At 46.8% G+C, this 14,120-nt stretch overlaps 1 protein-coding gene across 1 annotated transcript; it reads left to right on the top strand.

Moving 5' to 3' along the window:
* Window positions 1–6,811: 6,811 nt before the first annotated feature.
* On the top strand, window positions 6,812–14,068 carry HPX (hemopexin). Its single transcript, XM_008050001.2, has 10 exons — window positions 6,812–6,948; window positions 7,382–7,440; window positions 7,540–7,611; window positions 7,789–7,910; window positions 9,916–10,069; window positions 10,788–11,000; window positions 11,261–11,392; window positions 13,231–13,361; window positions 13,445–13,607; window positions 13,744–14,068. The coding sequence occupies exons 1-10, from the start codon at window positions 6,866–6,868 to the stop codon at window positions 14,001–14,003; spliced, it is 1,389 nt and encodes a 462-aa protein (XP_008048192.1). The 5' UTR covers window positions 6,812–6,865; the 3' UTR covers window positions 14,004–14,068.
* The last annotated feature ends 52 nt before the right edge of the window (window positions 14,069–14,120 follow it).

The raw sequence follows: 14,120 nt of genomic DNA, 5'->3' as shown, positions 1-14,120 counted from the left end.
CTGGGGCTAGGATAGGAAGGTCTATTCACGGACCTGTGGGAGACCATGGGGGCCTTGCAGAGATCAGGTGGGCACCACTTGGACCATATGGAAGCTTCCATTGTCACTCAGCCCCCTTGAAGTCTTCCCTTAGAGCTCTCAGGTGATAGTCTATTCTCCCACACCCCTTGTCTTGAGCAAAGCATTAGTAATTGGAATCTCAAATTTCACCTGCTTACACTTTGAACACCTAAAGGTAAGGGAATAAAATGACAGAGTGAGTGACCATCCTTGGGTGGAAAGCCCCAAGTGGCTCCCTGTCAGCCTGAGAACAGGCTACTAGGATCTCCTCTCATAATCTCCATAGACACCAGATTAAATAGTCTTCCTATGCCAGGCAAAGGGTGTCCCAAGGTAGGGTCACTAGGTTCTTTGTAAAACCATCCACAGTGGGCATTTTCTTTCCAGTTCAGACCTTGGGCCTGTAGAAGAGGTGCCTGACAGTGGAAGCCTTGCATTGACTCAGTCTATGTCTTGAATGATCTTCACAGATTTGGGGGTCACAGAAAAGTTCCTGCTGGGACAGGTCAGAAAATTATTTTGTGGTCCTGCAAGAATTCACACCTTGCTCATATAGGACTGTCTGGTGGTCAGAATAGCACTGTGGCCATATATGGCCTCCAGGTTCATTTATTTATTCAACAATTATATATGTTAAAACACTATTGGTCGGACAACATGATGGGCCCTGGGGATGCAGAAATGATCCCTGCACTTACAGAGCTTATAGTTTAGTGGGGAAGTGAGACAGACAAGAAAGGAACACAGGAACTAAATGTGTAATAGTTTGACAACAAACTGTGAAGGAAAGGAATGGAGTACGTCAATAGGCAACATAGTGTTACACAAAGTGGACAAGGAAGGCCTTTTTAAACAGTGAGCTGCAGGTTTGGAGGGGGCATAGTTAGGGAACTAGCTGTGTTAGGAAGAAGAGGTAGGCTGGGCTTGGTGGCTCAGCTTGTAATCCCAGCACTTTGGGGGGCCAAGGCGAGTAGACTGCCTCTGCCCACGGGTTTGAGACCAACCCTGGCAACTTGGTGAGACCTCCTCTCTGCAATAAATAAATAAATAAATAGCTGAGCATGGTAGCGCACACCTGTAGTTCCAGCTACTTGGAAGGCTGAGGTGGAAGGATCACTGGAGCCCAGCAGGTTGAAGCTAGGGTGGCCTTGAGTGTGCCACTGCACTCCAGCCTGTGTGACAGAGTGAGACTCAAACTCAAACAAATAAACAAAAAAAGGAGGTAGAGATTTTTAGACAAAGGAAGAGCAGGTCCAAAGTCCTAAGGGGTTGAGATCTTGGTGTGTTTGAAGATCTGAGCACCAGGTGACTGGAGAGAAAGGGGAGTGGAGAAGGGAGGAAAGAAGCAAGTTTGGAGAGTTAGACCTGAGTTGGATCATTTAACTTGGATAAAGAATTTGGATTTGATTTGGAGTATAACAGTAAACCACTGAAAAGTTTAAGTGATAGGGATGAAAGGGATGTGAAACACACTGGCAACTGGATAGTGATTCTGTGGGGTAGGAAGGGAAGTAAAAGTGAAAAACAAAGTGATTCCACATCTCCAAGCTGCTCCTGTTGGAGACCGTGGGTACATTAGAATTAAAACTGACTTTTATCTTTAAGAAAAAAAAAGTTTGAAGCAGGAGCATAAGGTGATCTCAGACATGTTTTTGACGATCACTATAGTTAAGAAGAATGTGTTGCAGAGGGCAGGGAAGCAGGGAGGCTATTTCAATGACTGGTCAAGAAAAGATGTTGTTTGCACCACTAAGGAGGCAGAGAGAAATGAACAGATTTTATGTATAATTGGGAAGTGGGAACAACACGTTTCAGTATTTACTAAATAAGTGCTGAGGATATAGCAGTGACTAAAGCAGAGAGGATACTTGTTCTGTACATTAAGGCAGTGTGTGGACAGTGGGGCCCAGCTGTTACTAAAAATTAAACTAAGGCCAGGCTCAGTGGCTTAGCCTGTAATCCCAGAACTTTGGGAGGCCGAGGCAAGTTGATTGCCTGAGCCCACAGGTTTGAGACCAACCCAGGCAACTTGGTGAGACCTCATCTCTACAATAAATCAAAAATTACCTGGGCGTGGGAATGCTCACCTGTAGTTTCGGCTACTTGGAAGGCTGAGGCAGAAGGATCGCAGGAGCTCAGCACGTCGACGCTGGGTTGGCTGTGAGTGTGCCACTGCACTCCAACCTGGGCGACAGAGTAAGACTCTGACTCAAACAAACAAACAAATAAACAAACAAAAAACTTCCAAAGATAGGTTACAAACCTGCACGTGTACCCTTGAAATAAAAAAAAATGATAACCAATATTCAAAACTCATCCTCCTAATATTTTACTAAATTGTACTGTTACCTGTGTTCTTGAGGTTATTTGTATCTATCATGTTTGTATGACGGAAAAGCTGTGTGTAGTCCATAATTGCACATCTCTTCCCAACTTTACATCTGGTGATGTCTTGTTGATAGCTTGAAGTTGGCCATGGTAGGAGTATTTACACCACAAAAATCAGTTAAGTGTTACAGATCAGTTCTTCTTCCTCTCTAGAGAGCAGCTGTTAAAAATTTACCAGTACTCCCCTTGATAGGAGTAGGAGCACACCCTGAGGAGTCAGGCAGCCAGGTTTTAAATCATGCCTGACTCTACCACTTGCTAGTAATATGAATGGTTAAGACACCTGATATTGGCTACCTCATTCATAAAATAGGTAATACATTAATAGTATTGTCTTTGTCCATTTGTACTGTTATAACAAAATATCTGATACTGAGTAACTTATAAGGAACAGAAATTTATTTCTCACAGTTTTAGAGGCTGGGAAGTCCAAGCTCAAGTTTCTAGCAGGTTTGGTGTCTGGTAATGATTTATTCTCCACTTCTAAGATGGCGACCTGAACCACATCCTCTGAAGGGGACAAATGTGGTTCCTCATGTGGCAGAAGAGCAGAAGAGAGTGAACCCCCTACCAAAAGCCCCTCTTCATCCATTCATGATGGCAGAACCCTCATGACCTAAACACCTCCCATTATGTCCCACCTCCAAACACTTCTACATTGGGGATTATGCTTCCTACACATGAATTTGGAAGGGATGAAAACATTCAAACCATAGCAATTATGATATGTATATTTAATAAAATGAAATCATTCCTATCAAGTGTTTAGCATAGTGCAAGATACCGGCATATGCCCGATAGATATGAATATTATTTATTCATAGAGAAGAAAGAATGAACTATTCAGAAGGCCCTTTTTAGACAGAGTAAGAGAAAATATTTATGTTGGAGGAGTCAGTTGGGAGCAGCAATCTCTTTTTGGCTGCCTGGAACTTGATTCCTAAGCCTTCTAACACTGGGGAAAGGGGCAATTAAGTCTCTGCTTCCTGGAGTATACAGCCACAGGCATCAGGCCCAGCACACCCAGCACACCCAGCACTTAGTGGGTCCTAGGAGAAATTACTGAGAACTCAGATCAACAGCGGGGCAGGCTCCTCACAGACATCCCAGGGGACGATGGATCAGTGTCCAGGTTAAATATGGCCCTTGACAATGCAGGAGGAATCTCTGACCATGAAGATATTTACAGGTTCCCAGTGAGATCCCCTGGGGGAAGTCAGAAATCTGCTGGTTAGGATCCAGAAGACTACATGGAAAAGGAGATGGTTGAATTTCTCTGGGCTTGAGTTCCCCAGAAAGTCAAGCAAGAGATTGAGGTCCCCAGATCTGCTCTGGGCAGCTGAGGAAGGGAAAGGAGCACAGAAAGGGACATGCCACCAAGACTGCACAGCCAGGGCTGAGGGGAGTGAGGAAGGAAGGCTACGGAGAGCCAGTTTCAAGGAGGAAAAAACTGGGTTCCAGCCTCCAGTTGAAAGGTGGGAGCGCACTGCTTCCTGCAGCCTCTAGGGGGTGCTCAGGCCCAAGTAGGAACCAGCTTCTCCCCTCAGCCCAGGCGGGAAGGCTGAAGGACTCAGGACTAGCTCGGTGACCTTCTGTGGTGGGCGGAAGAGAAGCAAAGTCAGCTCTATTTTGAGTACCCTGAGAAGAGTTGCCCTGTGCCCTGTGACCAACATATCTACAGCCCCGTGTTCCTAGATGAACATAGTTCTCTACCTCTCAGCTCTTGTCCAGAACTTGAGCTTCAACCCCGGCTGCCTGCAGTACAGAAGATTCCACTGGCCCAGTCTCTGGGAATTGGGGTGGGAGGTAGAGAGGGAAGAGGGAGGCTCCGATAATGGTATCTAAGCTATGCTGGGTAGATAGGTCAATATGGAAACAACATGAAAAGGGGCCATGAAGCACTATTCTGGGATAGATGGACCCAGGGATGCTATGAGAGAGATCAGAGTAATGTGGGGAAGAAAAGGCCAAACTGAAAAACTATCATCCAGTATATGTCCTGTTTCCCCTCAAAGAGTCCTGTTAGGCCAGAGGGAGATTGCTCCCCATGGGCCAACAGATCATCCAGGAACCTACTGAAGTTTTCATTATGGGTCTTCTTGAGGGTGTTTGTTTCTTAGAGTGAAAGCTTCCCTCTCCCCAGGCAGGTCCAACAATATCTGCAGGGCATGTAGACAAGGCTCTGAAAGCTGGAGACAAACTGCTGAGGAGATTGCTGACAGAGGGTCACTGGCTCAGGAGGAAGAATCCCAGGAAGGTTATATAAGGCTTCAGAAACTGAGAGGAAAAGAAAAAGGGGAGTCTGGGAATGGCAGACTTGCTTCTCCACAGCTGGGATGGAGCAGCCAGCCAGGGATACCCTGCAGTGGGGAGAAGGTGGGTGTAAGACATCAGCTGTAGGAGCTGCAGCATTGTCCATGCTACCAAGGACTCAGTCCAGCTTTGCCCAGTGACCTATGAGGAGGGAATGATGTTAACAGCATGTTTTCATTTGTAAATTAGGAGAGGACGTTCAGTCTGCTGGCAGAGGCCTGGTGACATGTTATTCCAGAATCTTTGGTTTTTTGTTGGGAGGAAACTTTGTAGAATAGAAAAGGGATCTGAGACTATTGCTAGGGTCCTACAGGGAGCTATAGGAGTATAGAGTCATCTGAGAGACATTGGGGCTCTTCTAGGCTTGACCAGGGAGCAGGGGTCCTGGAATCTTAACTTGGCCCATAGCTGATTCTGCCCATAATTTTCTTCTAACCCAGCAGCCAACTCTCAGAAGGAAACAGGGCAGGCTTTGGGAGAGGTCAGGGGAGTACTGAGGATAGCCGGTGAAATCCCAGGAAGAGAGGGACATGGAACTGGGACACTGGAGAGAGAAACAGGACCATTGGATGAAGGGTGACAAGGGAATTTGTGACCCCTAGGTCTCAGTATACCCCCTATCATAACCCATCCTTGATTCCTAATATTCCCTTTGCCCCCGAAGGGGGCAAATTGTCAGAAATTTGGCTGCAACACTAACAATTCTCATCAGTACTTGAAATGCACTTTTGTTTTTTTTTGAGTTGGAGTCTCACTCTGTCACCCAGGCTGGATTGCCATGGTACACTCATGGCCACCCCAGCGTTGACCTGCTGGGCTCCAGCAATCCTTCTGTCTCAACCTTCCAAGTAGCCGGAACTACAGGTGTGTGCTACCACACTTGGCTAATTTTTGATTTATTGTAGAGACGAGGTCTTGCCAAGTAGCCTGGGCTGGTCTCGAACCTGCAACCTCAGGCAGTCTACTTGCCTCAGCCTCCCAAAGTGCTCGGATTACAGGCTGAGCCACCAAGCCCGGCCAAAATGCACTTTTTAAATTAAACAAATATTCATTGAGTAACTATTATATGCCAGGCACTATTTTAGGGGGCAGAGATATAATGGTAAACAAAACAGACAAAACAAAACAAAGCAAAAAACAAGCAAAACTAAGACAATCAAATAAGTAAACAGATGGAATAATTTCAAATTTTAGTAAGTGACATTAAGGAAAGATCGAGAGTCTGAAATGGCTAGATAAGGTAGTCAAGAAAGACTTCATTGAGAAAGTTGCGTTTAAGCAAGAATCAGCTGTAAATATTGTGAAATCCCACTTACAGTTCTGTTTGTTCTGTGATGGGCAAATAAAGCATTTTCCCCTCAAGATGGAAACTACCAAGAAAGACTAATTACTAGCAGTGATAGTACTCTCTAGAACAGAGACACCTCCTCTTTCCGCCCCATTACTGTCAGCCCCTAACTCCCAGGCAATTTTTACAAAGCTCTTTGCCAGCAGAGGTTGATGCCCGGATGTTTGTCAATGGGGAGACATTATTGTCCCCAAACTCACTAGTCCAAGAGTAAAGTTGAAGAGGCTTAAGGTGCCCCCAAATGGCCCCTGATGGAGCTTGGAAAAAGCTGTTCTCTGAGTATTTCCAAGTAAGTTTATCTCTGTGTGTAGTTACTAAGTATATTAAGTATCAGTGTCTGTAATTGTCGAGGGCAGGGTTTGACACTTAGTGCACAAAAATCTACTCCCTCCTCCCCTTTGTAGAGATAAACTCAACCACTGAAAGGTGATCCTCAGTCTACCTGCTTCCCTGACTTAAGGGCACCTAGACCCATTGCCAGTGTGGTGAGAGCTGAACATCGATGGAGTAGGCTGATCAGTGCTTGAAAGTTGCTGAAGGGGGTTGAGGGCTGCTGCCGGGAAGAGGGAGTCTTGGACTCAGGTTTCTGTCCAGACCCTGACCTTATTTGCAGTGATGTAATCAGCCAATATTGGCTTAGTCCTGAGAGACAGCTCATTTCCAGTAGGATTGGAGATGGGGGTGGTGCTGCTGCTGACTCTATATAGGGAGTTCACCTGGTTGCCCAGAGTTGTCCAGTGGCCTCTCCAGCTCAGCATGGCTAGGACTTTGAGAACACTCAGTGCACTGGGGTTATGGGGCCTGTGCTGGTCTCTGGCCATCGCCAACCCTCTTCCTTCGTGAGTAAAGCTGGGACTAGGAGAAGAGAATTAGGGTCTGAGTTAGGGTAAGACAGGACTAGTTTTTTGTGTTTTTTTTTTTGAGTCAGAGACTCACTCTGTTGCCCAGGCTGGAGGGTAGTGACATGCTCCCAGCCACCACAGCCTCGACTTGCTGGGCTCAGGCGATCCTTCCGCCTTAGCCTTCCAAGTAGCTGGAACTACAGGCACGTGCCACCATGCCCGCCAATTTAAAAAAAAATTTATTTATTGTAGAGATGAGATCTTGCCAAGTTGTCTAGGATGGTCTCGAACCTGTGGGCTCAGGCAGTCCTCTCACCTCAGCCTCCCAAAGTGACAGGACTAATTTTTAGGCCTGGATCAAGTTTGGGGTCAGGAACTGAAAGAGAGGAAATAGTCCCAATGGACCCAAACATCTAACTGTTCTCTCTAGGACTAGTGACCATGGGAACACTGCTGAAGGTGGGACCAAGCCAGACTCAGATGTGCCCGGTGAGGCCCCAGCTCCCTGAATCTATCTGTCTGACTGTGTCTCTGCATTTTGACATCTTACTGGTTTTTTACTTTGCCATCTCTTCACCTCCACCCCAGAACAGTGCTCAGATGGCTGGAGCCTTGATGCTACCACCCTGGATGAGAATGGGACCATGCTGTTTTTTAAAGGTAGGAGGGGCGGGGGTTGGGGCTTTTGGATCTCAGATTTAGCCCCCTTCACAGAGGGTGTCTCCATCTGTGGGAGACCTTGGGGATTATCTGAGGATAGCACTGACAGCTTTTCAGTAACTATCTCAGTAGGCCAAAGGTTTGTCATTGGGTCCCAGTAAGTGTGGGTTTTTTCAGGGGAGTTCGTGTGGAAGACTCACAAATGGGACCGAGAGTTAATCTCAGAGAGGTGGAAAAATTTCAGCAGTTCCGTGGATGCTGCATTCCGCCGTAGTGACAACAGTGTCTTCCTAATCAAGGTACTCTTGGGTGAGGGTCAGGAGCAGGCTGGAAAGAGCTGGAATAGACACCAGAGGCACTTCTGCAAGTGACCCTGGCATGGAGCCTATAGTGATAGGTACCAGGTTTCCTTCCCCGTGATATCCTTACACGAAAAATTCAGGCTAAGGGAGTATGTGTGCATGTGGGCCTGGCAGGCAAAACACCCAGTGGTAATTCTTCAGTCCTGATCTTAGTTCTAGACTGCTCTGCTGTACCTCTTGCTGTTGGTCATCCCCTCCTTCCTGTCAGTGTCTTCCCTTGATTGTCATGACCCTGCATCAGGTCCTCTTCATAAAGCAGGGCAGGTTGCTCCTAACACAGTGGCATCCGATCAGAGGGGTGAGTAGATCATGAAGTCCAGCCCTCTGTGCTCACTAAGTCCCGTGCCATGGCCCAGGTTGTGTCTGTTCAGAGGAAGGGGTGTCTTCTCCTCACTTGCCAAAGGTGCTGTGTGGTTGGGGTGGCCCTGACTGCCAACTTTGTTTTCCTTCCTCCCTCTTTTCTCTCTTTTCTCAGAAGTCTCATCCCCAGCCAGTCCCCAAATGGTTTTTGGGATCCATCCTAGTCCTTCCACATTCCCTTGGTGATCTTTCACCATTTCCTTAGTGATCTTTCACCATTCCCTTTGTGATCCAACCATCCTGATGGCTCTGAAAACTCTCTATGCTGTGGACACCAGATCTGGTTTCTGTCCAGATGCTGACCTAATCTCCCTCCTGCACTCCAGACGTCGCTTTCCAAATTCCTGGCAGAAATCTCTGACTTAGATGTTCCACAAATCCTTCAAATTCATCATCTTCAACACCAGCTTAGGATCCTCTTCACAAACCAAACTCTCCTCCTGTGTTTCCTATTTCAGCATATGACGCTAAAATGTACCCGGTTGCTATAAGCACATGGGGTCTCATGATTTGGACCTTGGTTGTCTTTTAAGGTATATCTCCTCCCTTGCCACATTCACTTTGTGCTGGCCACATGAGACTTTATAAAGTTCTCTGAGCGCACTGTTTGCTTCCTCATGTTTGGGCTCTACATGCTGCTCCTTCTACTGGTAACACCCTTTCCTCACTTGTCCACCTGGAAAACTCCTGCAGTTTTCAACTTTGGGGCCAGATGCTTCCTCTCTATTAAGAAGCCTTCTACAGCTTCTCTAGGCAGACATAGGCATTCCTCCTATGGTCCCAATGCACTTTGTATGCTTTATACCTTGGAGATTGCATGGCTAGGATTGTTGGAACGCTTTCTGCTTTTGTACAGTGAATTCCTTGAAGTCAAAGAGAGGGTCTTGTCATCCCTTTATCTTCAGTACCTCTCACAATACTCTGTTATATAGAAGTTGCTTGAATGAAGAAATGAATTATGAATATATATGATTGCAGAATGACTATTGTGGGTGTGTTTGCAAAGACTGATGGTGTTTTTTTGTTTGTTTTTGGGGTTTTTTTCTTTGCCATCCAGGCTGGAGTGCAGTGGTGTAGTCATAGCTCACTGCAGCCTCAAACTCCTGGGTTCAAGTAATCCTCCCACCTTAGCCTCCTGAGTAGCTGGGACGACAGGCATGTATCACCATGCCCAGCTAATTTTTTCACTTTTTTGTGGAGATGAGGGTGGTCTTGCTAAATTACTCAGGTTGATCTCAAACCCCTTGCCTCGAGCAATCCTCCTGCCTTGGCCTCCCAAAGTGCTGGGATTACAGGCATGTGCCACCATGCCTGACCTGATGGTGTTGCAGATAAGTGTACCACAGGAGTATCTAGTTGTACATTGCCAGATGTGTCTGTGTTATAGTAATAGTGACTAGATTTGCACAAACTGGGGGGTATACATTGTGGAGAAGGACAGCACATTGTTGTCCACAGATGGACTGAGTACATGGGGCAGTAGGATGATACTGTGTAAGAGCAATAGAATTAACATGTTTGCAAACTCAGAGTGGCAGTATCTGGGAGTGCACAGTGAAAAAGAGAGTGCTTTTGTATGCAGGGGGACAAAGTCTGGGTGTACCCTCCTGAAAAGAAGGAGAAAGGATATCCGAAGTCACTCCAAGATGAATTTCCTGGAATCCCATCCCCCCTGGATGCAGCTGTGGAATGCCACCGTGGCGAATGCCAAGATGAAGGTGTCCTCTTCTTCCAAGGTCTGTCCAGACTGGAATCTGAGAACCCAGGGTAGTGGTGGGTTGGTGGTGATGGGATAGTGGTGCTGGCAGTGATAGTGATAGTGGTAGTGGTGGTGTTGGAGGCACCATATGGCTTTCTAAAGAAGTGAAATAGAGATGCCAGTTATGGTCTAGTGGTCAAGTGGGAGAAGGAAAGAAAATCATTCTGGCAATTTCCTATCGAACTGGGCATAATTCTGCTAATAGTCTCTTATTGTTGCTTATTACCCTTAGGACAAATTTATGCTCCTTAGTCTTACATACAAGGCTCTCCATGAACAAACCCCTATCAATCCTTCCACTTTGACTCTTATCATACCCCTACCTTGAATACTAAGCTCCAGAAACTCGATACTGTTCTTTGTACTCTCAATTTGCTTCATGTTTCAGGCTCTTTCCTTTCTCTGGAGTTCATCCCCTTCTTGTCTGCCTTGTAACTCCTACTTCGGATTTCACTTTACGTATCACCTTCCCTGAGAAGTTTTCCCTGACTCTTCCCACTGCCCTTGCTGAGTGGATCATGTGCACTGCATTTGCTGCTGAATTTTATTGTATGATCACTCTCCTCAGCTGTCTCTCTGCTGGCTATGAGGTCCATGTGACCAGTCCTATATCTGGCCCATCCTGGGGCCCTATGCAAGCACAAGGGAGGGCATAACCCGACCTCACCAAATGCTTGTTGATTGATTGGACAAAGGTAACCGCGAGTGGTTCTGGGACTGGGCTACGCGAACTGTAAAGGAGCGTTCCTGGCCAGCTGTTGCGAACTGCTCCTCTGCCCTGCGATGGCTCGGCCGCTACTACTGCTTTCAGGGTAATCAATTCCTGCGCTTCAACCCTGTCACGGGAGAAGTTCCTCCCAGATACCCTCTGGATGCCCGAGACTACTTCATGTCCTGCCCTGGCAGAGGTGAGAAAGCCCTCACCCTGGGACCTGCTGGAATTCATCCGTCTTCCCTGAGCCTGGAAATCCTGAGTGCCCCAGCTCTCACATTACCTCTGTGTTATAATACCTTGGCCCTTACCCTAGCTCCGTTTCCATTCTGGGTCTTCCCATTGTCCTCATATTGGAAACCCACACCCCCCACTAACTCCAGCCATCTGTTCCACCTCAGACCTCACTAACCTCTGGTCTCCCTTTGTGTTTCCATTACCTGCTTCTCCTCACAGGCCATGGACACAGGAATAGGACTCACCATGGAAACAGTACCCACCATGGCCCTGAATATACACGCTGCAGCCCAAATCTTGTCTTGTCTGCACTGGTGTCTGACAACCATGGCGCTACCTATGCCTTCAGTGGTGAGTGATGCTCCCGACTCCCTTATCTCTTCCCTCCCATCTCTTTCACTTGTGTCTCCTATCCCTGACACATTTCTACCATTTTCATCACTGGGTTCCTTATTTTGTCCCCCCTGACCTTCATCCTTAGTATGCTTTTTCGCATCCCTCATCTTGTGTGCTGCATATTTTTTAACTTGTCTCTCATGGCTTAGACAGGTCGTAAATGGTCATGCTCCATACTTGAGAACATCCCAAAGAGAGGGAGTGAACAACCACTTTACACCCAGCCTGAGATATATGTATGATAGGATACAAAAGTCGGGTAGTGGTAAAAACATAGAGCAGTGAAAATACTCTTTTTGTTCCTAACTTCTGGAGAAATCTGATCAGTTATGACTATGACGTTCTATTGAAAAATAAATACATAGCCACATGGAGAGCAAATTCCCACAATAGGAATGCACACTGTAATGAGAACACACAGCTGAGATGAAATGCACACCTGCAGTGAAAATAAAGATCTATACTGAGAACATGTGTTGTAGTAAGAACATGTATCAGGAGAATGTGCAGCTATGGTGAGAGCATGGAACCATTGGGAGAACACATGGGCAAAGTGAGATACACATATATACACACACAGAATGAGAGAGCAAGAGAGCATGAGAGAGAGAGAGAGAGAGAGAGAGAGAGAGAACACATGCTAGAGATAGAGAGAGCAAGTGAGAGCCAGAGAGAGTGAGAGAGAGCAAGAGAGAGAGAGAGCACTTGAAAAAACAGGAACACAATAAACATATAACCATTAAGAGATTACAGAACTTCAAGGCCATGTGGCCATAAAGAGAATAGAACTGAACTCCTAAATGAAAAGTATCATATGAAAAGTATGTTCCATGACTATTAAGAGAGTGCAAAGCCACAGAGAGAACACCAGTATATTAAAAACATCCAGAAAGAAGGTTGGTGTGGCTGGAACACAAAAAAGGAGCAGGTAGATGGTTTGAAAAAGAGAGAGAGGCAGGGAATGGTTTACCTGGTAAGGATTTTCAACCACAGAAAAGAGCCAAGAGAAGGTACTGAGCAGGCCTATTCTTTCCAAGATCACCCTGGCTTTTTGTGATAGCACTGGAGGAACACAAGAAGAGTCTGGCATCACAGAAATAAAGATCCAAAAACTATATTTAAAGAAGGGAGCAGTGAACAGTCAAGTGCTCCTGAGAGGCAGAGAAGATGAAGACGAAGAACTGACCATTAGATTTTGCAAGCTGGAGGATACTGGTGACCTTGATAAGAACAATAGCAGTGGAGGAGGGAAACAGAAGTGTAACTGAAGAGGGTTGAGGACAAAAGAATAAACAGGTGCCTAGACAATTCCTTTCATAAGTTGTTGTGAAAAGGGGAGGGAAAAAATGGGGTGCTGACCTAGCTCCTCCCTCTGTCTCTCCTACACAGGAGAGAACACAGTCAGAGGGAGAACACTCAGTAGAAAATTGTTTTGGTGCTTCCCTTTTAACTTCTGGCCACTATATCTCATTACCTATAACTACATGTCTGCATATGAACACCTGAGATCCTTAGGGAGTGCCCACCAAACCCCATGATGTTGGCCTTAGCTGTAAATTTGTCCACTGTTCTCCTTGCCTTTCTTTCAGACGCCTGCTGACTCCTTTCCCAACCAGGCCACAGTGCCTAACATGCTGATAAAGTCTTGCTCTACTTCTCCTCACCCAGCCTCTTCTGTCCTGGCTTCTGGATGCAGTCTCTCCTTCTCATGACTCATTTCTGCATCTGCTGCTAGCCTCTTCACTGCCCAGGCTTTTACCATCAACACTAGAGTAACCTATGATACCCCACAGGGTCCCACTACTGGCGTCTGGACACCAGCCAGGATGGGTGGCATAGCTGGCCCATTGCTCATCTGTGGCCCCATGGTCCTTCAATGGTGGATGCTGCCTTTTCCTGGGAGGAAAAACTCTATCTGGTCCAGGTGTGTGTTGGAGGAGAGGCTTGAGGTGGAGACTGGGACAAGAATCTTTGTCTTTTGGTTGATTACTGTCCTTTTTCCTCCAGGGCACCCAAGTGTATGTCTTCCTGACAAAGGGAGGCTACACCTTAGTAAGTGGTTATCCCAAGCGGCTGGAGAAGGAACTTGGGAGCCCTCATGGGATCAGCCTTGATACTGTGGATGCAGCGTTTGTCTGTCCTGGGTCTTCTCGGCTCCATGTCATGGCAGGTAAGGGGCTTCTGGGTGCTAAGGGGTGGCTTGTTCTGCTACCTGTCTGTAGCATAACCCCCCACCAGGGCATGGGAAGGGTTAGGTTAGAATCCCCATGGACATGGGGATGCTATGTTTGGTGCCTTCTTCCCAGGACGGCGACTGTGGTGGCTGGACCTGAAGTCAGGAGCTCAAGCCACGTGGACAGAGCTTGCTTGGCCTCATGAGAAGGTTGATGGGGCCATGTGTGTGGAAAAGTCCTTTGGCCCCAACTCGTGTTCTGCCAGTGGTCCCAGCTTGTACCTCATCCATGGCCCCAATTTGTACTGCTACAGTGATGTAGATAAACTGAATGCAGCCAAGACACCTCCCCAGCCCCAGAAAGTGGCCAATCTTCTGGGCTGTACTCACTGAGGGGCCTTCTGACATGAGTCTGGCCTGGGCCCACCTTTCCAATTTTTTCACAATAAAGCCAGATTGCTTCAAGGGACCTTGGTTGTGGAACAATCTTACTTCTTTCTTTAAGTTGAA

Source organism: Carlito syrichta, unplaced genomic scaffold (assembly GCF_000164805.1).
Source record: "Carlito syrichta isolate Samal-C Ts95f unplaced genomic scaffold, Tarsius_syrichta-2.0.1 Scaffold142889, whole genome shotgun sequence".
Taxonomy (NCBI): domain Eukaryota; kingdom Metazoa; phylum Chordata; class Mammalia; order Primates; family Tarsiidae; genus Carlito; species Carlito syrichta.
Note: the sequence above shows the minus strand (reverse complement) of the source record. Positions and strands in the feature narration are given on the sequence as shown.